At 29.6% G+C, this 24,185-nt stretch overlaps 4 protein-coding genes across 6 annotated transcripts in view; 2 read left to right on the top strand and 2 right to left on the bottom strand.

The window, feature by feature from the left end:
* The first annotated feature begins 2,196 nt into the window (after positions 1–2,196).
* LOC111026928 (histone-lysine N-methyltransferase Suv4-20-like) lies at positions 2,197–5,217 on the top strand. Its single transcript, XM_022305120.1, has 2 exons — positions 2,197–2,420; positions 3,608–5,217. Exon 2 carries the CDS (start codon positions 3,621–3,623, stop codon positions 4,602–4,604), a length of 984 nt encoding a protein of 327 aa, XP_022160812.1. The 5' UTR covers positions 2,197–2,420; positions 3,608–3,620; the 3' UTR covers positions 4,605–5,217.
* Positions 5,218–5,497: 280 nt separating this feature from the next.
* Positions 5,498–8,221, bottom strand: LOC111026910 (retinal rod rhodopsin-sensitive cGMP 3',5'-cyclic phosphodiesterase subunit delta). Its single transcript, XM_022305091.1, has 5 exons — positions 7,874–8,221; positions 7,740–7,802; positions 7,524–7,659; positions 7,149–7,270; positions 5,498–6,089 (listed from the first exon to the last, which is right to left on the bottom strand). The coding sequence occupies exons 1-5, from the start codon at positions 7,912–7,914 to the stop codon at positions 6,008–6,010; spliced, it is 444 nt and encodes a 147-aa protein (XP_022160783.1). The 5' UTR covers positions 7,915–8,221; the 3' UTR covers positions 5,498–6,007.
* A 189-nt stretch (positions 8,222–8,410) lies between these two features.
* The window catches only part of LOC111026908 (RING finger protein 207-like), a 28,615-nt gene continuing 12,840 nt past the window's right edge, over positions 8,411–24,185 (top strand). For both annotated transcript variants that reach the window (XM_022305088.1, XM_022305087.1), the window contains exon 1: positions 8,411–8,949. In XM_022305088.1, the coding sequence (XP_022160780.1) occupies positions 8,720–8,949 (230 nt within the window). In that variant the 5' untranslated portion in view covers positions 8,411–8,719. The remainder of the gene's footprint in view (positions 8,950–24,185) is intronic.
* LOC111026909 lies at positions 17,633–22,670 on the bottom strand. 2 transcript variants are annotated; one of them, XM_022305090.1, is made up of 6 exons: positions 22,221–22,670; positions 20,981–21,164; positions 19,646–20,902; positions 19,083–19,222; positions 18,874–19,023; positions 17,633–17,869 (listed from the first exon to the last, which is right to left on the bottom strand). In XM_022305090.1, the coding sequence occupies exons 2-6, from the start codon at positions 21,141–21,143 to the stop codon at positions 17,678–17,680; spliced, it is 1,902 nt and encodes a 633-aa protein (XP_022160782.1). In that variant the 5' UTR covers positions 21,144–21,164; positions 22,221–22,670; the 3' UTR covers positions 17,633–17,677. The 2 variants fall into 2 exon arrangements, with proteins under 2 accessions (XP_022160782.1, XP_022160781.1); XM_022305089.1 differs by having other exon boundaries at positions 19,646–21,164; positions 22,221–22,669.

Genomic DNA, 24,185 nt, shown 5'->3' with positions numbered 1-24,185 from the left:
GAGGACCATCGACTCTGCGCTGAACAGTCTTCATATATTCGCTTGTCTCCCGGCTTTGGGCAATGTTGCTGGTAGTTCGGGCGCCGCCCACTGCTTGGAGGTACACGATAACGCATTAACTCCTTTCGGCGTATCCATCGAAATCTCAGCACCATTATCCTGCACCGACGCGTTGGATCCTGGGCCCTTTGGAACGAACATCTCGAGATCCGATGGACTGAATGTGGATCCGTTTTGTGTCAGCACGTCAGAAAGCTCAAAAGGCTTGCAGGGCAGCTCGGCCGGAGCGGACAAACACTGGTCGTAGACTTCGGAGTCTCCTGCTGGTTGATGACAAGTCGTGGTCACGTTCGGCGTAGATTCGTGTCTTTTCAACGGCGGCCAAGTTCCAACCCGTGTCGAAAATTTCGTTGGAATGTTGAACTTTGCCGATCTCAGCTCTTCAAATATCCTCTTCATATTTTTGCCTTCCGTTAACTCTAGCTTTACGATGTTGTTAGAATCTACGGCAGACATATTTTATTATATGACTTAATAGATACGACAATTAATACTGGGAACGTATAGAACACGATACGCACGTAGATGCTTCAAGGTAGCTTAGCTAGTGGGTAGTGATCAATACGTGAAAATAATCTTCGAGTTACAAAAATAATCTATACTAGTCAAATCTATCCTAACGATGTTTTGTTAATTTTGTATCGATTAGAAAAATATTAGGAACCCTATTAAATACTATTATAAATGCATTCGTTTAAAATTTAAAAAAACACAAACAAACGTTTTGATTGTATGATCAAGACTAAAAACATCTAATTGATGATTTACTTCTATTGACGTATTATTAAACCTAATTACAACTTGTAAAAACGTGAACTAAAGAATTATCTCAGGTAATATATTAAATGTTTATCTGTGGATATACCTACCTTATGGCTAATACATTATTACATTAGATATAAGGGTAAACTCATCTAAATGTTAGAAACGAGGGGCAACTTTCAGATCCAAAAGACATAATTATTTTCGAAAGAACATTGATTATTTTAATTTAACTTTTATGTATGGTAGCACCATTAATCATTAAAATGAATACCTAAATGAGAGAGAGTATTTTGGAAAATGAAAGACTGGCTGATACATTGAGGAACCTGCAGGCAACTGGAAGGACTTTTGAGGATCTGAAATCATCCTCAATAATCTCACCATAACCATAAATCTAATTATAATTGAAACTTTTATGAATTGTGAAGTTAAAAATAATTGTTGAGTCAATAATTTTCTTTAATTCTATGTGAAAGTTACTTCTTAAGGTGTTAATTTTTGTTTAAGTAGGTAGCATTACATTTTAAACCCTTATAGTCAGTAATTGTTCATAAGTGACATTTTTGGTATCACATATATTGTGTACGGTCGAAGCCCGTTTGGGTCACTAATAAAAATGCAACCCGTTTGGACCAGAATTTTGTGATCCTGTTAGGGCCGATTTTTTATTAACAAAATTATATCTAATTGATAACTGACCAAAAACCCAGTTACATTATACGTATATGCAAATAGATAATAGACATATCTGACATATTCTGTTACGACACGGCCCTCTCGGCAATACTAATTAAGGTTACCTATATAATATTATCACAAACACAATATTCTAATTATTCTATTTCTAATTAATAATTTATCAAATTTTATGTTACTATAATATAAAAATATATATTTATATTTATATCTTTATAAAAATAAGAAGCAGCATTTTTGACCAAGCCAAAGACAGTCTTAAGCCTGTAAAATACCCAATAAAATGGGAAGGAAAATGCTGGTCCAAACGGGTCCTGCCCCCGGCAGGTGTACCTATACTCTTTACTACAGACATCCTATTCTGGCAACTGCAGTTTAATAATAATTTTACAATAGGTATGTCAGGTTACATGAAAAATTAATTAATGGTTTAATACAATTTGGTAGACCAACTAGACCAATCAAGGGCCATTTACTCATTGGCTCACAATTGATATTTGATTCATTACTATTGTTGAGTGATTGTTCATGCAACCCGGGGATATTATCTTTTCTACATGGCGATATAGACTATAGACATACAAATTATTACATCGTTTTCGCGGCAAATTGTTCGATAGTTCGTTACGTTCCTAACGTCCATCCGTTATTCGTTGATAATGACGTGATAAGGGGATAACGGTTTTCGTAACTCGAGCGTTCAGACTTCAGATCCCGGAGACTGACTCTTGATACGTTTTGAATTCTTGATACACAGTCTTAAAATAATATTGATTTCCTTTTCGTTCAACCGCTAATCCGCGGACGTCGATAGTCACCTTGTCGGTAGAACTTGCTCGGAATGGTGTGAAGTTGGTGTGGTTAGGCTGTTCGTAGTACAGCTGATTTTATCGTTTCGGGTAAGTGGCAGTAATTAATAATCACCTACCGACCGAATCTTATTGTTTCTTTAACCAGATATTCACACCGAATAACGACTGTTTAAAAATTTAATAAAACGGACCGGACAAAATGTTGACGTTAATATCAAATATTATAGTATTAGTTGATATTAAACATTTTCAGGAATTTAAACATTTTTGAATCTGAAATTCGAAAACATTCAAGTAGATATTGACGTAATGTGTTAGTGAGCAGTACACAATAATTGTATTTTGATAAGTGGACATATTCACATGTTGTTGTAAATTTTTTATTATACCACTATAATATTTGATAGTACTTAAAATGTTAAAGCTTGTCTTCTACCACTGATTTGATGCCCCAATCCATACTTAATTTCCATTTTTTTTTTGTTACATTTTCAACAAATAATCTACAGATTCTTAACATGACAGTTTTTGACTTGATGATTTTTGATTTGGTCATTATTACGTCTGTAGGTAGAATATCTTCTATCTACAGTCGTGGCCATCATAGTCCACATCTACTTCCATGTGTTATCTGTCAATTTATTTGAACCAAAAAATACATTATAGTTGCCAACTTTTAGTATAAAAGTGGGTGTATACTCCTGTTGCACTCGGGATTGTACTCGTTTGTATGGTTTTCTTTGTTGTTTTCTTTAATAGATACCTATATCTATTTTAAAAGTCTTGCCTTTGTGGGTATTCATCCACCAATTAATATTGGATATTATTCTAAAATTAACTATTGTTAAACAAACAATTAAATTAAACATACATTTCATTAATAATATTAATATAGAGGTTATGGTTTTAAAATGTCCACCAATTGTAATTGTAATGGCAATATATACCCATTCACCAATGCCAAAATATTAAATGTGAATTGGTATTTGACAAAAAAATTTAACTTAATGCTTTAAATTAATACAATAATGGCTGATTATTGAAAATCTTGGTAGGTACATTGTCGTTATACATAGTTTATAATAAATTTACTTAAATGATGATACTTGTTGATAGTAAAATACATAAGTACATGTTCTCAAGATGAATATGTAAATTTACTGTTTGCTTAAAAGTTTAATTTTTCATTTCTGCAATCGTTATTTAAGATGCTGTCTTATTACTTTATAAATTATGTACTTAATTCCACCACTAAATATAACATAATTTTTCAGATACATATTAATTATGAAGCCTCAAGAACTGTGTGATATTGATGACTTAGCTACATCTCTTGTTGTTGATGTTTTTCTCGGATTTAATACTCACAAAATGAACATAGAACATAAAGAAAGGTATAAATGCAAATCACATTTAAAACCTGTTATTGATGAATTCATTAAAAATCAAAGCATGAAAAAAGCTTTTGATAGTTTTTGGAATCGAAAGTATATACCTGATCATTTATTTAAGGTATCTTATAAAAAATTAGTCAGAGACCATATTGAAAGATACATGGGAATGTTTTATTTGGATTCTGGTTTTCAAATAGAACCATGCTACAGATATTCTTTAGAAAATAGAGTAGGAGCCAAAGTAAATGCCACTAGTCATTGGTATAAAGATGGAATAATTAAACGATTAGTTGGTTGTGTGGCTGAGTTGACGGAAAAGCAGGAGGAGGAAATATTGCATATTGGAAAGAATGATTTTTCAGTGATGTACAGCTGTCGCAAAAAATGTGCTCAACTTTGGCTGGGCCCAGCAGCTTATATCAACCATGATTGCCTGGCCAATTGTAAGTTTGTACCTAATGATAAAGGAACGGCCTGTGTCAAAGTGCTTAGAGATATTAAACCTGGTGAGGAAATAACATGCTTTTATAGTGCTAATTTCTTTGGTGAAAACAATGTCAACTGTGAATGCTGCTCATGTGAAAAGTTGTGTAAAGGAGCTTTTAAAACCGATGTCGAACTACCCAAATTGGGACGGTACAACTTCAGACAAACCCATGGTCGAACCAATTCTTATCGGTCTCCAGATAAAAGCAAAAAATTAAAGGAACCAAAATCACCTAAAAAGAAAAATAACGTGGTTTTAGAACCTTGTACACCAAATAAAAACCCTGAAGTTGATAAGGGTGAAGCTTTGCTTGGATCGCCATACACAAAAATAATCCAAAAGACCAGAGGCTTAGATTTGGACCAAGCGTCAAAATCACCAGAAAAGTAATAAGTAAGAAGCAAGAAAGACATTGTTGTACAATATTGAACAAACAATTATCCCAGTGACAAAATTATTTTATAAACTGATTAAAATTATAAACTAAATATAATTCACATCTATATTTCAATTGGAATTTGAATACTTTTTAGTCTACCAATATTTTTTTTTTGTATAAAATTATTGTTTTAACATTATGCTTGTTTGTCTATCACCAATTGTTTTCATTAGGTATTTATTGAGCAGTAATATTTACTAACTAGCAAGTAATTAGCACCCACGGGACATATTGTACATAGCTCTCAATTTTAATTTTAATAATGAAATGTAATGATTTGATGACAGTTTAACTTTCCTGTAATTCTATACGTGTTTACTTTTTATTAAGACAAAATTATTGTAATACTATAAATAACTTTAAAAAACTATTGCCTGTTTTATAAACCTAGAAAGTTTGTTCAGTATAACCTTAATCAGTAGTCAGTACTTCACTCAGTGTGACTATAGATTGATAATACGCTTTCACACTTATTAATAAACATAATAATGCACTATTAATTTTTATTTTCTGTCTTTCGATAATTGTTTATAATATAGTATAATTTAGTTATAATTTTAATATTTAGATCATTTAACTCTAAACTATTTATTTTTCTTATTGTTCAAACTTTTACTTTTTGTAATTTAAATAAGCACTCAATATATTTACACATGGTTCAAAATATGTATTATTGTACAACAGTACAAACATTTTACTACCTTTATCATTTTAAATTATAAAACAACATTGACTAATAAAAATAGTTATTCATATAAAATGTTTTAGTAAGCGGGTTTTAAGTTTCTAAAATATAATATGCCATTAATTATTAGATTTAATTAATAACAAAAAAAACATTACAATTAATTGTATTAAGTACATTATCATAATATCATGTGCTAGACAATACAATTTAAACAAAATGAACCGCACTCTGGTAATTTTGTGAAGATACAAATAATAATTCGACAATAATTTCACAACTCCAACCAATGTCCATATTATGTGCTAAATTAGCTATTAAGTGATTTTTTTCATAAAAAAAAATTAGTTTCATACTAGAATGTTCAAGCAAGATCAATATTTGTGTGTAAATTGTATCCTTTATGACATTCTAATTACTTAAAATACAATCGAATATAAGGACTATATGGTTTTACATTTAGAATAGTTATAACTTATTAATAAGTTTAACACTTGTTACAATCAAGAAAAATATTTAACCACGTATAAAAGTAATCAAATTAAAATACTAAATAATCACAGCAGCAGGGACTTGTTCTCCGTGTTCTTGGACCTCGGTTATGTGTACCAAGCAAAAATTGTCTATCTAAATATTTTGAGTAGTGCACAAAGTTGAATGTCTTGATAATTAAACATAATACAGCCGAACTTTTGATGATGATATCAGCAGATCGTCATCATAGAAATTTGTTTCTATCACAATATTACCACTGAAAAAAATATATAAATGTATCATTATAATAAAGTTATAACTTCAAACTTAAATGTTTATTTGTACAAAAAATTTAAGTATGTATTAAATAGAAATAACTAATTGGCAGGGCTCATAAGTACATGCCCTAAAAAATGCCTAAATAAGCGTGCACTTATGTACTAAGAACTGGCAAAATATACATTTAATAGTTCACAAATATGCATTTATTTGCACTGAAAATATGAAAATTAAAAAAAGAAGAAATCTTAAGCAATTATTGAGATTGCAATGAATTTACATTCACAATTAAAATTATTTTACATTGCGATAATTCCTCTCATACACTTTATGCAGTAAATAAATATAAATAATTGCATTTTTCATCAAAAAAATTAGGGTATTATTACCATAATATCAAAATTATGAATAATATCCCCGATAAAATAGAAAACCCATACATATGCGAAATGAGCAAAGAACCTCTAAATACTTAAAATAAAATTACACATATTTAAATATGGTTCCTTGAAATGGATATATATGTCATCTAGCATTAAATACAACTTAGCAAAATTGACATGCATGAACTTACGAGCCCTGCTAATTAGTAACACAATTGAGTAGAGGCAAAGCAATGACCAACTCTAAAGGCATAATAAATGATTATCAATTATCATACTAAGACTAAAGTAAAAGCATAAAATGTTATTTGATATCATTCCTCTACAAGGAAAATCTATGAACCATAAATATGTTTTTGTTAATGAGTAACCATGACAACAAAAATCTTATAAAAGGTCGATCAGAAAAAAATTAGTATCCAGCCCAAAAACATTGTATTTCACCTACTATTTATTATTTAGTGCTATAAACTAAATACTATTAATTTAATAGAATATTTTATCATATTTTTAGAAATTTACATTTATTAAGTATACCATTTAAAAACTAAATAAAATGTATTTAAAGTTTTCTTGTATTTTGTAAATTGTTTTAAAAATAAATTGTAAACATTAAATTAACCATTACATGTTTATGATAAATGAAAATACTATCATAATTTAGTACAACATACTTTAGAACATTTGCAGGCATCATTTGTGATTCTGGTGCTGCTTCAATAAGTGACTGCCAAGTGTTAGTTGAGTTAGGAATAACAAAACCAAATTCAAAATACCATTCTTCAAGACAACGACCCTATAATGTATAAAAGATAAATGTTAAATAAATTAAAGTAATAATGTATACAGACAATAAAATAGTGTTAGGTTACAAAACAATATATCTAAATAGTAAATATCCTAGTAAGTTATAAAAATAAAACTAGTTTCTTTTGTTTACTACGACAATGGCACGACATAATATAAGTAGGTAAATTGTGTTTTATGGAAATCCACAATGTAGAAAATTATTTATTATACATTTTTCCACATAGTCAATAGATACATACCTTAAACAGTACTTTTTGTTGTAACCTTAGTTTTTCCATAGGTTCGACAGATGAAAAATTGATTTCTCTGGATACAGCTCTACACTTCAATATCTTTTTTGGTACTTTGGCTTCATGTTCTTTGTCAGGTAATGATCTAATAAATACATATAGAAATTGAAAATTCACTATTTCACTTATCGTAGATAGTACAAGATTATTTCATAATGTCCTTACAGATCTTCGGTGCCTTGCCATAAAACAACTCCTGTATCGGCGTCTCTTAAATTCATCCAATTGCTATGAGAACAAAAAAATTGAATTTACATAAATTGATCAATACTAATCCAAAAGTTCGACTTTGAACTTACACTTGGAATCCATTTAAAATGTCCTCAGGTTTTGGTCCCATTATATTGGTATTATATTTTATTTACAATACACCCAGTAGTTGCACTATAATTTGTAGTAGATACTTATAAAAAACGATTAGACCGATCGACAGGGCATATTTTCGAACGATAAAATAGAGGCGGGAACCAACTATGAATGCGGTAATAGCGGTATTGAGATCGGAAAAAAAGACGATAGGTAGGTACTAGAAAACGATAAAATATAAAAAATTGTGTGAACCTTTTCGACGTTCCGTTAGAGTAACGGGGAACGGGTGCGCCGAAAATGCGGTTCGTCAATAATGCTAAATACGATATTAAATATTTATAAAATAATATACCTAAATTATTACGTACTGTTATATTATTATTTTGTTATTATAATATAGTAGCTATTACAACTTATTAGGTCTATTATTATTGATAAAAATAATCAGGCCGCGACGATGGCTGAACGATTTTTGACGACAACCGCGATTTCGAGCTGGAGGAAAAAACATTGCCGCCCGCGGTTTCACTTCCACGGCCACCGGGCACACGCTCGCGCCACTCGATAATTTCCTGCAAGGGGGTGGACAGAGTCGATGCTGCGCGGCGCGGGAGCTTTGCGCTTTTACACTTTGCAGCACAGACGACCGGACCCGATTATCACGGATCGATCGTACGTCGGGCTCGATGGTCTTACGGCATGACGTGCTGTGTACTTACGCGTCGATGTCGCATAAAATAAAACGAACGGACGATGGATTAATTATGAATTATAATTATTAGACCGGTGCCTATATATAATTTACCTACTGTATTACTATATTGTTTCCGCCGGAAATGACGTCGTCGTCCGTCAATCTACAGACCGCCGGGATGTCGGACTCTGCGGCGGCTGTGGCGGCAGACGACGGGTCCGGGGCTGCGTCCTGTAGTCGCAATCCGCTGCTGTGTTTCCTGTGCGAGGACTACTACAACGATCCTTGCATCCTGATATGTTTCCACACGTTTTGCGCCAAATGCATCCGGACCAAAAATCAGGACGGCAAAATAAACTGTCCCTTGTGCGGGTGAGTGTCGTCTGCAGTAAATTATGATACGGTTATTAACTTACAGATTACCTATATAGGTATTTATATGTAAATCCATATAGTTAGATATATTAGGTATAGGTACACTGATCGATAGGTTCAAGGTGGGGGGAGGGGTTGAGATTCTGAGATCACATTAAATTTTACAAAAATGAGTATGAGTCTAGTTTTAAATTTTGTTTACATTTTAATGATATTCTTCAATTCTTCAATTTTTTTTATCTGGCTCAATTTCAATGAAAAAACTGGGGGTGCTAAACTATCTTGCCGTTGTGGATACCTGCATAATGACTATTAAAATGTAAATTTATATGAACAAATGTGGGGGTGCTAAGCACTGCCAGGCACCCCCCCCCCCAAATAACACCTATGCAAGTGGCTGGTGGCTTTATAGTTATTCTTGATAATTGTTGTGTTTTATAGGTACATAAACGTTTATTAATGATATTTGATTCATTATGATAACTATGGAATATCATTAAAAAAGTAACAACATAGAAACAATCAAAAAATGTTATCTTGTTATCTATAGGTCTACCCAGGGTTACTGGTTAGGCTTAAATACAAGATTTTCAAGAAGAAAAATTTGATACGTATCGGATACGTACCACCTCGTATCGAAGTCCGAGTCCGATACGGGTCGGTACGTGTCGCTTGTATACTGCACGTGTAACTCCTTGAACGTTTAAAATTGCCTCGATACGTATCGATACACTCCAAATTCTTCCTTGAAAATCTTGATTCTCTATGACCTCTTGTCCAGCTACATTACTTGTAAATTAATTCGGAATTTACTTCCTTTAGATATTTTACTACAGTTCTACATGGTTTAAAAGTTGTCAGCTTTAAGTTATATTTTTCAAAATCATACATGAATACGAATTTAACTGGCGGTTATTGCAATCGTTTAGTTTCTTCACAAAAAGCGGAGAAATTAATTCCTTTGGATTATTTTATTAAAATAAATATAGGAGAGGAAGTTTTTCGATTACCTATTCTTATAATTGTATTAAATATCCATATTCGTGGAATCGAGGTTGACTTGGACGGTTTTTAGAGATATATAATGTAGAATAGTAGACTTAGTTTTTGGTAAACAGTAACGTAGCTGTGAACTATTTTTTTTTTTTTGGGGGGGGGGACTATTGAACATCTCACTTTAAAATCATTAAAATGCAAAAGTATAATACAGTGAAACCTCTAAATAGCGGACACTCTCGGTCGCCGAAATTTTGTCCACTATTTAGAGGTGTCCGCTATTTAGAGGAAAACATTTTTTTCAATAGATAAATAAATTCAATAATTTTATTTTATATTATTTTTACATTAATTAAATAGGTACACGATAAAAATAAAAACTAACATTTATTTTCTGAATAAAATCTGTTACTTTAGTTTGTTTACTAATGGCAGGCGTAATTATTTCGTGTGTTAATGCATTTTTTAATTTCACTTTGTTTGAGTACAATGAACTATTCTGTATCTCGTTAGAAGAAATATATGTACGTATGTCTTCTACTGCTAGCAATGCCAAAACGTTCGTACATTGGCATCATAAACACAACTAAACGCACATAGGACAATGCATTAGTTACAATATTTCGTTGACGCGATAAAGTGACTGAACGGAAAAAATAAGATTTTCATATACAGTTTAATAATGTACACATAAGATAACTTAATAATTGAGGTTTTTATTCTGGTATTCCAAAATAATTCTTAATTCAAGATAAAAATTATTAATATCAATGTCATAAAAATGTCCGTTATTTAGAGTGTCCTGTATTTAGAGATTTTCCTATACATAAATATTAAAAATGTCCCCGTCCCCGAAAAAACGTCCGCTATTTGGAGGTGTCCGTTGAGGGAGGTTTCACTGTATATAATCAAAAATAAATACGCATTAAGCAAAAAATCAAAAGTCTGTGGGCATTTGTCCCTTCCCCATAAATACTTCACTGGATGGATAATGGAGACTCTGGATATTGAAGTGTTTTGGATTCTTCTACAAATCACGTAGAGATATCTGTGTCAGGACTAAACATTTTATCACTATCATTAATCGACGTCGATTCTTGCATGGTTAATTCATTATTTTAATTGACGCTGTTCTAGGATTAAGCTAGTATACTAACTCTAGGATTACGTTATTATATCTCGTCAACGAAAGGTTGTATGACGCGTTGTATCTGAGATTTTTCTAGACATCGATTTATTAGAGTGCCGTGTGCGTATTTTTAACTGGCATTGTATTGTATTGTTTTGAATTGATTATTGTCTATTAAATACCCACGTTTATCTAAGTCCGCTTTGGAAGATTCCCTTTTGAGGGAAGCAATTTTTATGGTTTAAGTCATTTTGGAAAGCCTGATTTTTGCATAGTCTAGATCAAGTACATATGTATGTAATAAGAAAACTTATTTTTATGTGAGAAAATGTAATAATTATTTGAGCTATAGGTACATAAATGAACGCACATATGAGTGTAAGATTACGAGAGTATAGGTATAGGTGAATACAAATAAAAACTAATGGAAAATACTTATAGGTAGCCAGATAGGTACATACATTAATTATTCATGTAATAGGTTTATAGGTATCTATATTATATTATTAAATTGTGTAAATTATCTAAGTGAATTACGCAGTTTCTATATTCTATATTCATCAATCCTTCCAGGTTCCAGCTGATGGTATATTACTTTAACGTCTCTCAAGGAAATAAACTATAAATAAAGTCGTCAAATTTTCTCATAACAAATTTTTAAAATCTACATGTTTTGTAAATAATAGACTAATTTTGTACTTAACATTTTCTTTAAAGAGACTTAATCAAAGGTTTGTTACATTTCAAATAGCATGTAAAATAGCTATTTTAAATTTTGATTTTTCCGAGCAATAAATTGAATGAATAATTAACCGTAATCGTTATTCTCTGTTTAAATATCTAATATTTTCGTCCAAATTTAAACTTAAAATATCTATTAAAAATATTCTGAGTATATAATTTTTAGATTTTTATGTTACTGCAGTATAAAATACTTATGAGAAACCAAGTTTTGCATTTTCAATCCTAAGCTATAAAGATTGAACATTTTACACATTTTTATCTAAAAAATAATTTCAAATATTGAAGGGAATAATTTTGAAAAAAGCGGGTAAGTGGAAGTCGCTTCTGTAAGGTAGGTTACAAGTGGGTCACCGTAATGGATGGTATTAAATTTGAATTCAATGATATAAAATCATTATACAAGAAAAACGATTCTGTGAGAAGACGGTCTGTCAGCCTATATTACTTAGTTATTTAGAAATTATCGTAATATTAAATTAGTTAATTTTACTGATTAGCATTAGCCATTAATACTACGCAGTAGATTAAATTCATTTTCATATAATCTGTGTTTTAATTTTGAAACTGTACATAGGTGCTAAGTAACAAATGTATAGGTACAATATGACTGAAACATGAATTTTACTATCCACTACAAATTACAATACACTGCAGTAGGTACCTACACACAACACACTAGTACACTATACACACACAATAATTGTAATCAGTGACTGATTAAGCTATTTGCCCTTTCATATTCAAAAGTTTTTTATTTTAAAAACAAAATACATAAAGAAATATATTGTTTATTAAATATTTATTTATTATTTTAAATTCAATTAAATATTTCAATAAAATGTATGACTACATTCTTTGTAAGCAATAGAATCACGAAAAAAAATATAATTTACAATAACATCGTCTTAATATATAGCTATAATTGTACACAAAAAAGCCGTTTCCAGGTTTCTTGGAAGATATGATATAAAATCATTGTATACGAAAAGCGATTCTGAGCGAAGGCGATCTGACTCTGTCAGTCTATATTACTTCGTAATTTAGTATATTTGATGATATTATTGCGATTAAAGTAATTTATTTTACTAGTAGGCATAAAAGCAAATTCCCGTTTTTCTTAATTGTTTGTTTGTTTTTCCCGGCACGTTTGAAAACAACTGGGAATTTTAAATTTTGACCTCCCGAATGCACCAATCAGATTCTGAAGAAAAGATAGTGAAGTTGAAAATCAAAAAATTATTTCGACTACTTATCGTGTACACAGACACAGATAATAATAAAAAAAAATGCTACACATCATTTTAAAATTAATACTTTCATCTCTCCGTTCAAAATCTTAAAGTTGAAATTTATTAATACTCATAAAATAAAATCGCGGCTTAAGTATTTTTATATTTTTATTTTTTGAACTGCTATAGTGCTATTAAATTTTTAAGCTGATTAACACAGCGATGAATTTTTTATCGATATTTATGGAAAAGAACTAAAAAAAAAAAAATTTTGTCATTATAATATTTAAAAATCTTATCCTTGTGTGAAAAATTTAGTTGCATAGCAATAACGTAGTAGTCATACTGAGACATGTGCAGTTCGATATTTGAGGTCAGAGACGACGTTGAGATAACCCAGACCTTGTGAAGTCAGTGCATGCGATGTCACAAAATAATGGTCTATGTTACATCACATTGTAATTTTCATCGGCAATTAGTATGAGATATATGTACGATTTTAAAGAAAGAATTTGGAGTGTATCGGTACGTATCGGGTCAATTTTGAGCATTCAAATTGATTCAAAAAATTGTCTGTAAACCAGTGATGCAGGTCTGGCGGGATTCGAACCCGAAACCCTATAACGACCTAACCTACACATTCTTACGCCTTACCTATCGGGACACCTTACTGAGATACCCCTCATGAAATAATATGAGGTATTGAAGCCAGTGGCGCAACTAGGGCTAAAATGTTGGGGGGGCTGTAGCCCCCACCTGACATTATATGAAAAGTAACCCGTGGGGGCGATGCCCCCACACCCCCTAAAAATTCACCAAAAAATATAATAACACAAGTACACAACAACAAAATCTATTTATTTATTCAAAGTTTCATTTTTCTTTTATTTTTATCAATAAATATTTTTAATATTTGTTCAATTGGAATCTCAATGTCTTTTTCAATATGGAGTATTGATAGGTTACTAAACCGATCTTGGTTCATTGTGGACCGTAAATATGTGTTTATCCTCCTCATAGCTGAAAAAGAGCGTTCTGATGTGGCGGATGAAATCGGCAAAGTAATGGCTACTTGTACCATTAAATATAAATTTGGAAACACTTTTTTATTCAAATTTTCTTTTATAAAATTGAAGTCCTTTATATTATCACCAATAATATTTTTGAACACCAACATTTCGCTTTTTAAATTTTTTTCGTTAATGTTTAATATATCCTGAAAATACATTTTATTTTTTATTATGAAATGTTTTACATTGTAAATAGTAAATACTAAAAGGTTTGTATAAATGTAACCTACCTTATAATGTTCAACCAGGAATGAGCTTCCTTCATAATCAAATTGCNTGAACTTTTTTCTGCTCATATTGATAGAGGGAAATTATAGTAATAACTTATCTGTACAACTGTCGAGTGTCGACTTTAGCTAAAATAGTTGTATAAATGAGTAAATTGGTAAATAAACAAAATTGCAAAAAAATTGAAAAAATCCCAAAAATTACAATAAATTGCACTTAAAATTTTTAGATTTGAATTTCTACTTACTAAAAATGTATTTAAAACTTACTTGGTAATAAATTGAAAAAGTAGAAAAAAGTTGCAAATGCAACATCATCGGTGGCTTACTTATAGTTAATATACCTTTGAGAACCCCTGAAAACGAAATAAAAATTCTACTACCTATCCCATATAGTGGGACGCAATTCATGTATACCTTTTTAATGGGACGCAACTAAGGTGCCCCGCATCCGATTATCCGAATTGCATGCCAAAAAAAAAAAAATGTCCGAATTGCATGCCGTCTCCTGTATGGGTTTGTCCGAATTGCGTGCCATCTCTCGGAGGGGTCTGTCCGAATTGCATGCCATCTCTTAGAGGGCCTTGTCCGGATTACATGCCGTACACCATACGTTTATTGATATAAGTCCTAATATTTTTCAATTAGTTGATGTCTTAAAGCAAGTACAATGTGATATATATGTAAAAATGCGTAGTTCAAATTTAAGTAATAGATGCCGGGAAATATTAGAAAAAGAAAAAAGTATAAGTTTAGTGTTGACGGAATTTCAAAATAATGAAATTAATAGACTTTTATATGTAGAAAAGTTGGCATACATGTCATTGCCGACAACAAAATAAACAAAACTAAATTTTTAATATATTATGACTATATACTATATAGATAATTATATTATTAAAATTGTATTCTACCTATTATTATAATATTATTACCTACTATTATTATTGTTTTTTAATTTATTATTATTATTATTTTTTTTTTGATTTAAGCTTCGGCAACTGAGGCCATTAGCTGTAGGTTGTGTGGTACTGTAGAGTTTTGGGACTGTAGGGGGGGGGGGACACGTGTGTGTTTTTGTTTTGGCAGAATTTCTATTGGGCACCCGTAGGTTTCTGCCATGCCCGGTTGGGGGATGGCGGCACTTGTTCTCCGGTCACCGCGACTTGTCCAGAGAAAAATGCCGCCCGGTGGCCGAGGATCGAACCGCGATCGGCTGCGTCGCAGCGGACGCGTCAGACCACTCGGTCACCTCGTCCCCCAATTTATTATTATTATACTGTAACGTGATATTATTTTGTTTATTTAAATTTTAATATTGTGTGCCCGAAATGTAAAAAAAAACCACCAAGTTTAAAAATATTATTTAAAATACACTCACTTGATTACCCTAAACTACAATAGTATTATTTAACTATTGGCCTTTGTTGTCGATGAGAAAAAAATTGTTTTATTTTATGATTCTTATTCACAGTGTAACAAAATCCCGATCCTCCAGTTGAAAAGTAAGTTATTTACTAGGATATACCCCTTCAAGGCATGCAATTCGGACCACCCGATTTATATTTATTTTTTTGGCATGCAATTCGGATGCACCGTCTTTTATTAATCACGCGTTCATTACCTACATTGTACTATATACCCACTAATTATTGCAAAATAATATTAATTACCTTTTTACATTTCGGTCTGAAATAATTATATTATACAATTAATAAACAATTTGTTTAATTTAATATTATTCAAGAGGCTCTAAACACCCCTTCCATTTTGTCCCCAACGATATTAATTTTTAATTTTGTGTATATTATTATTATAATATACTTTAAATTACTCATTTATTCAAAAGACTTGTTATTAAGACATTGATTAGGTAGGTGCCAATCTAATACTACAACTTAAAACTATATTTTATAAACAAAAAAACTAATTATTTTAACTTGAATATTTAGAAAAAATATTACTAAACAATTGATGGAAACATAAGATAAAAAGTAAAATTTTTATTTAAATTTGTTATTTATTTTACAGTTTTAAAAATAACAAATATAATAATAAGTAACATAAAATAGAAATTTCATTTCCATTATACAAGTTAGAACAAAAAATTACAAATTTTTAAATAATCAATGTAGGCATAAAAATAAAACAAAATAAAGTAGGTAGGTACACAAAAACGAATGCAATTTATTTAAAACAAGAATATAATACCTATAGATTTTGTAACTGAATAATATTCTAATTGAATATTATTAAAAAAAAACTTAAATTAGGTGATAAAAATGTATAATTATATTAACATAACTACGCTCTGTACAAACAAAAACTAACATATAGAAACAGCAATTACCTACCTATGTAGAATACAGTAATGTTAAGACTATGGACTTATGGTCATTTATTGGAAATGAAAAACACTTATATTCTATAGAGTCTACATCAATTGAAATTAAAGAAGGCTATGGAATAATTTCATGAGTATAAAATATTTTAATAATATCTGAAGAAATGGGATTTTGAAACACTGTAGATGTATTATAATTCATAACTTCAATTTTAATATTATCATTTAAGAATTTAATTATATTGATCACTTATATTATACCAATACCATGATCTTTAGTGCAAATTAAATTATCTTTTGAATTACTTATATTAATAGTAAAATTTTACATGTCACTTTTGTAACTCCTATGTATCATTACATAGTGATTTCTCATATACCACTGAGCCACGATGTTTTATAGATATCACTATTTAATTTTTTTTTACAATACATCCATGAAGTTGAACATAGATATCACTGTGTGTGGTAACATTTAAGACTTAAAACGGACATCGCATAGACTTCAACTTTCTATTTGCACATAGGGATGGTATTTAGGAAATGTTAATATGAATATTCGGTGAAAGTTGCATGTACCTATGGTTATTTTTAAATTAGTTACTAACAAAAAATCAAAATGATTTTGTCAAAAACTGGTTATGAGTAAAAATCCCCCGTTTTCTTTTGTTTTCGTGGCGCTTTTGAAAACTACTGGGAATTATCCATTTTAAACTTTCAAAAGTAACGACTGTCTACTAGATTCACTTTCTCACTAGAAAATATACTTAAGTTGAAAATAGAAGCATTATTTCAACGACTTATATTGTATACCTATAATGTACTATATACAATATAGTGTATACTGTATATACTTTTAGGGGAAATAAGCCCCTCCTATACAATTTTCCAAAAATGATATATGCTTAGTAGTAAATAGTGACTTTTGAAATGGGGGGGGGATAACATAATATCCTTAATAATTTTTAACACATTTAATAAATTAATTAGGTATAGATACAAAATAGAGCATCTATTTCAATTTTTATATTACTTTTAAGAGATGTGTTGTGTATATTTTTAAGTCTTTCTATAACATACTGCCCATATAATTGATCTGTATCGCTTGGATGTATTTGCTTGTACGGTGTTGTAATATTAGACTGTGTACCAGACTGAATAGTTTTTTGCTCTTTGGTCTAAAAAAATATGATAAATTAATTAAATCAAAAACTATTAGCTTCAATATTATTTAATTGCTACACGTAATTTAAAATTTGAAAATTAAATTTCACATATAATTATTCTTGAACTATAATTTATAATAATAGTAAGTAGAAAAGGTAAGAGAAAAATAAATATAAAATGTCCCCAAATGCAAATTATTTGCTGTAGAAAAAAAAACATAAGAATCCAAAAAGCAAAAGTAATAAAGGCATATTTTTAGTTTTTAACTGCATGTCTGCATACATATTATGAGGGCACTAGCCATTGCATTTGTTTTCTCTGTCTTAGACACATTAACTGTGCTTATGTGTAGGCTAATTTTTTTCGATATTTTAAATTTCAAACAAGGTAATATGAGTATGTGAAATATCACACATTGCAAATGCTCATATCTCATTATCTCGCTTGAAAATCGAAATATCAAAGAAAAAAATCAGACGGTTAAGTCCAGATAATGTTCTTACCTAAACGTTTGATAATAGGCAGAGCTATATTTACAATCTTTGAGTCCTGGGTCAACCATAATTTTACGCCCCCCTCCCCCAACCAAAAAATAGATCCACTTTTTTGATTTTTCTCAACACATTTTTAGTTATAGTTCTTTATGGTTAAGTCATGGTTATCTATCTACAACCGTGGTTATGTTAAAATAATATTAATAATATTTTATGTTAGGCTCTAGCACTTATACGTTAAGTTCACAAGGGTCATAATACAAATTCTTTCCAGAAATAAATTATTTATTGAAACAATACTGCATTGCTCTCCCCTAAATACGGCTCTGATAATAGGTAAATCCACTCTAATTTCAAACTAACGGCACACTAATAGTGTATGAAAATTTGCCATGTTGTATGTTTGTTTGTATGTTGTAAAGACAGAGACAACAAACACGTCATGGTTAGTGTCCACTTGAGTATACATTATTAGGCATTTAAGTTCAAGCATTAATAATAATAGTAATAAGTATCATTACTATATTCGTCTGCCTCAGGTCATCAAAACTTGTTGATACATCTGTATGATGCAAGGCTTTTGGAGTATGTTGGGCAAAAAGAATTCCTGCAGTAGACTTTAAATATGCTATCTCTACTCCATCATCAACATTATCATCAGAGAAGTGTACCTAAAATTTATAACCAATTAAAATAACAGTTTACAAAATAAATAGATTCAATTAGTGACATTTTGTTGTGTGTTATGATCGGTATTAGTAGATGAAATTGCTGAATGTGATTTTCCATTGCTACAATTTATTAACAGCTTATTGTTTTCTGAAATGGTGCTATTCATAGGTAATTTTCTTTTTTTGATATCCGTATGGTCTATTAAAATATAAATTCAATTGTTAAATTAAATAAAATCAGTCTCGTAAAATGGTTTATAAATTAAAGTTATTTGTTTAGGTATGTGTTATAATTATAATTCATAATATTAGGTTTTGTTAATTTAAATATTTAAATTAAATATGAAATTAGATATTAAGATAATTTACAACACAGGTAACTATATTTTAGTGGGTACATAAATATTCAATATATTAGTATTTAATACTTTATATTAGTGGTCGGCAACCGGCAGCCTGCACAACTACTTCATTTGGCCATTATTTTTTTAAATGAGAGTAAAATAATTTGATTTTAATCCGAAAACTTTTTAAATTTTTGAATGTGGCCCCAGAATCCAAAAAGGTTGCCAACCACTGTTTTATATAGATACCTATTTTAATTTTGATATTTATTATTTACCTTCATTTACAAAATTTTTTTCTGGATTAGTACTAACAGTACCTTTGGTTGAAGATAAACATTTATTATTTAAAGCTTCATTGTTTATAATTAAATTTGTATTTATAGTAGATGTAGTTTGTACATTTTCATATTCATAATTATGTTTCATAACTAATGAAGGATTTGTTGTTGTAAAATATTTTAAAATAATATGTTCACTAGAAATCTCATGTAAGTTATACTCATAATTACTCATGCAGAAAGATATTTTGCAAACAGTACATTGAATTGGAAAAAAATCTTTTCCACAAAATTGCTGATCACTATAATAGTCAATAAAGTCAGAGCCGGGATGATTGCTTATGTATTTATAATTATCTTTTAAAACTTTAGATAATAAAGGCAAGCCAGTCATTTTTGTTTTATGTTTCCTTTTCAAATGATCGTTAATTTGAATTTTGGAAGCATAAATGTATAAATGGCAAATAGTACAGAAATATGAATAGAAATCACCACTTTTGTGGGAATTGTTGAGATGTATAGGTGAAATCACATGAAGTTTGTGGCTAAAGAAAGAATTTGTTTTAAAATTACATAGTTCACAATCATAAGCTGTGATCAAATTTTCATGCATTTCTGATGTTAAATTGCCTTTATTTAAGCATATATTTACATGTTTAGTTATTCTTTGAGTACTCCAGCAAATAATAACATTACAAAAATTACATTTTGCCATTGATTCTGAAGTTTTCTGAAACCTGTCCAATATAATTAATGGCAATTCTAATTGTTTTGCTTTTGTTTGAAGATCATGTGTATTTTTTGTAACTTGGTTTTGTTTTTGTATTTTCAAACGGTTTACTTCAATGGCTTCTTTTATCGAATAAATACATTTAAATGTTAAATGTTCCACACTAGCTTCATGAAAATCTAATTCTTCAGCTTTACAAAGAAATGTGGTATTACAATATTTACAATCATACAATTTTTGATTATTAAAATGTTTCCCAGATGTATGAATTGGTGTTTCTGAAACGATATTACACAAATTACAAAAATAGATATGTTTTGAATGAATATCCAAGCAATTCATCAATTCAGACATTAATATTGATACACCAGACAAATTACTTTGGCCACCATGCACATCTTTTTTATGTTGACTTATACACATTTCGGAGCCATAAAATAATGTTTTGCAAGCTTCACAGAAGTATGAACACACATTGTTTAAGGTGTGGCACATAGACATGTGTCCATTTGACATGATATGTGCTTTCCATTTATTAAAACAATTAGAATTATAATTACATACAAAACATTTTAAGTTCTTAATACTTCTTCTTATTTTACTTGATCCTTTAGTATCCCATTGGCGGACAGTCATCAGTAATGAAGATAAATTGTAATTTTTCTGCGTTTGTTTTATAGCATCACACAAGTAACATATTTGAGAGCTCTTAGAACATTTGACACGATTGGCGAGAATAATTTTTTTTACTTTAGATCTCTTCATTTTAGATACTTTCAATTAAATCTGTAAATAAAAAAATAATTCATACAATTTCAATTATTTTTTATTATTTTAATATTGATAAATGATATTAAATTATGAAATTACATAATATATAAACTTCATAATAAATAGGTAACAATTACAAGAAACTCCTATAATATTATTACGTAAAAGAATATATTTTTTTAATTATTTATAGGTACCTATACAATTGGATAATAGCAGACACCTAGTCCATATTAATACCAGTATATTATGCACCTATTCAAACTAACTTTTTAATAAGGTATTAAAGTATAAATCATAAAAATGTTTCAATGAATTAGGTACCTATGCTAAGTACAATTTAGGCAAATTATGATAATTAAATATTAGTTGTAGCAGATTTCAATTATATTAATTTTATTTTACCAAATTACCTAAATTTATAACACATTGGTATTAGCATTAGCATCCTATAAATTACCAAAAAAAGTACACCTAAGATGGGTGGAATATTATTCAGTACCTATAGGTATATACTATGGTGACATAAATTCACATAATATGTGATGGAAATAATAATTTTCAATGAGTTATAAAAAAAAATGTAATGGCATTGGTTATAGATAATTGCACAGTGGACACTAGAACAATAGACAGTACACTGTACACTTATTATTTCCAATATTAATACTTACCTGCCTATATTTCAATTTTAACTATATATATAATTATATAATAGAAATTAAGTTGAAAAGGGTAAGCATGGGCTCAATATACACTAAGATAAATGGGTAAGTAAATCGAAAAATTATGTGGCCATTCTAACGGAATATTGATGTGCAAACAACAAATATTTAATAATAAAAAATAATAACAGATAATATACATAACAATGTATATAGGTAATCAAGCTTGATAATTACTAGATACTTTCGTTACTCTTACTACGAAGTGGAATATTAACAATTGAAAACTTGAACGGATGTTTGAACACCCACGCAACAATAATAATTAATAAGTAACTAGTTTCCATTCAACTATTCAAGTATAATTGTAATTTGTAGTAATTGTAATAAAATATTCGTTACTTACATTATCTTCTTAGAAGTCGATTATACCGCTGGTGTTCACTGTTCACGGCTAAAATATTAACTAATTACTAAATAGGTATACAATAGCTCATTCGTCAGAGTTAATATCAAGAATATGACAAAAATGAATCACGTGTTTTACTGTTATTGTGTTATCCTGTAAGTACTGGTGTTAAATGATATCACCGCCGATATCAGAATATACGATACAGTGGATGAATAAGTAACTGAATCTTGATCGATAGATTATTGATGCCGTGAACAGACGACGAAAATTCACAAATAACCACTATAAGACAAAATAGTTGAAAACTATTTATTGATCATTAACAGATAACGTAGTAGACGCGCCACCCGGCACCTCATGGTCGAGTAATTTCATTTCCGCATTCCAAACGCACAACTTGGACAAACTTTGGAAATAAATAATAATACATTTAACACTAATATTTTTTTAACAGATTATTATTATTCTGTATATTTTATTATCAAATTTATATTATATAAGAATAAGACTGATATCGAAGGATAGGATCCCTTTTTTGATATTTTAATTTTAAAAATTGTGTACAATCTGTTTTTGACTTGTGGCCTTCAAAAATAGAACGTTGCTTATTTATAACATACCTACCGATTATTAATTATTATTTATTATTGTTCAGCATCGGTGTTTATATCCTTTTGAAGCATTGGTTTATTCCGTTATTTGTTTATCGTTTAGAGCCGGATCCCACTCAGCCATGGATAGTAGTATAGTACTTATAATAAATAGTTGAAAACCATCTTCAGGCTAAACTTATAAGTCTAGAGACCGGATTTTCATGCAGTAAAAATCAAAAAAATGTGCAGTAATGACTTAAAAATAGCTAAAACATGCAATTAAGTGCCTAAATCATACAAAAATGTATTTTTTGCCTAAAATCGCTTAATACTTACCAAAATTTTGTAAACATTCAAAGTAGGTACATTGATTTAAACCCTTAAATTATACTTTATTTATCCAGTTTTTTACTCTATTACAGGATTAGCAATTAATAATTAAAAAATAATTAAAAGATTGATAAAAATATACACATTGTGTAAAAAACCATACCAACAGAGTTAAGCTATTTAATTTTAATTTTAACTATTATACATACATAAAATAATTAATTTTTTTATTGAGTTAAAATTTACAATGTTATACATTTCAAAATTGTTTGCAGAAAAATTGTGCCTTCTATCACTCAATATGTCTTTTAATTTGGAAAATGTTCGTTCTAATTCAACAGAAATGATAGGACTCATTTTGTAGCAAGCGACGATTGCAGGCTGTTGTTCAACATTAATATTTTTCGTACCATTTATGCAGTCGTATTTTTTTTATGAGAGCGTAACCTGTGTTCTTTTCCACGAAGGAGTTAAATTTGTGATCCATAATTTTTCCTTTCTCGTTATTTATTTTTTTAAGACTTTCTCCTATAGTTTCAAATATTTCAATTTCAATTTGCTTATTGAAGGATAAATTTCCCAATTTTTGGCATTTTTAAAATTTGTTTATACTTCTTTACGTAAATTATTCGTAACGAAACAATCACGACACCAACGTGAATTGCACTAACCGATTCAAGAAACACTCAATCAAACACAAAGTCAGACAGAACTAAAGTGCTAATGGCTGGGGATTCCAAATTATTATCTAACTAGTAGTTGCTGTCATTTATTTTTACCACGAAACACTAATAAATTGATGTTATTCTAACAATATTATCAGCCCGTGTTCATTTTTTCCTTTTGTACAGTTGAAAACTGAAATATTATCTAGTTTAATTTTAAAAATGCAGAATATTATGCAATTTCATGTAACGAAAATCAAAATCGTGCAATTTAGAATAAAAAGTGTAAAACGTGCAATTTCGTGCAAAATAAAACTACGTTTAAATTAATCTACTTCTCGTAATTCGGATTTTTAATTTATTTTTATATG

The sequence above is a fragment of the Myzus persicae genome, unplaced genomic scaffold, assembly GCF_001856785.1.
Source record: "Myzus persicae strain clone G006 unplaced genomic scaffold, MPER_G0061.0, whole genome shotgun sequence".
Classification (NCBI taxonomy): domain Eukaryota; kingdom Metazoa; phylum Arthropoda; class Insecta; order Hemiptera; family Aphididae; genus Myzus; species Myzus persicae.
The sequence above is the reverse complement of the archived record's forward strand: the minus strand, read 5'-3'. Positions and strand labels throughout refer to the sequence as shown.

Coding starts and splice junctions, on each gene's coding strand:
- LOC111026909 (XM_022305089.1), bottom strand. CDS start 21,143: ATGAAGAGATCTAAAGTAAAAAAAATTATTCTCGCCAATCGTGTCAAA. Junction 19,223..19,645: donor AAAAAATTTTGTAAATGAAG/GTAAATAATAAA, acceptor ATATTTTAATAG/ACCATACGGATATCAAAAAA. Junction 17,870..18,873: donor ACCTGAGGCAGACGAATATA/GTAATGATACTT, acceptor ATATTTTTTTAG/ACCAAAGAGCAAAAAACTAT.
- LOC111026910 (XM_022305091.1), bottom strand. CDS start 7,914: ATGGGACCAAAACCTGAGGACATTTTAAATGGATTCCAAGT. Junction 7,271..7,523: donor AACAAAAAGTACTGTTTAAG/GTATGTATCTAT, acceptor TATACATTATAG/GGTCGTTGTCTTGAAGAATG. Junction 6,090..7,148: donor ATGCCTGCAAATGTTCTAAA/GTATGTTGTACT, acceptor TATTTTTTTCAG/TGGTAATATTGTGATAGAAA.
- LOC111026928 (XM_022305120.1), top strand. CDS start 3,621: ATGAAGCCTCAAGAACTGTGTGATATTGATGACTTAGCTACATCTCTT.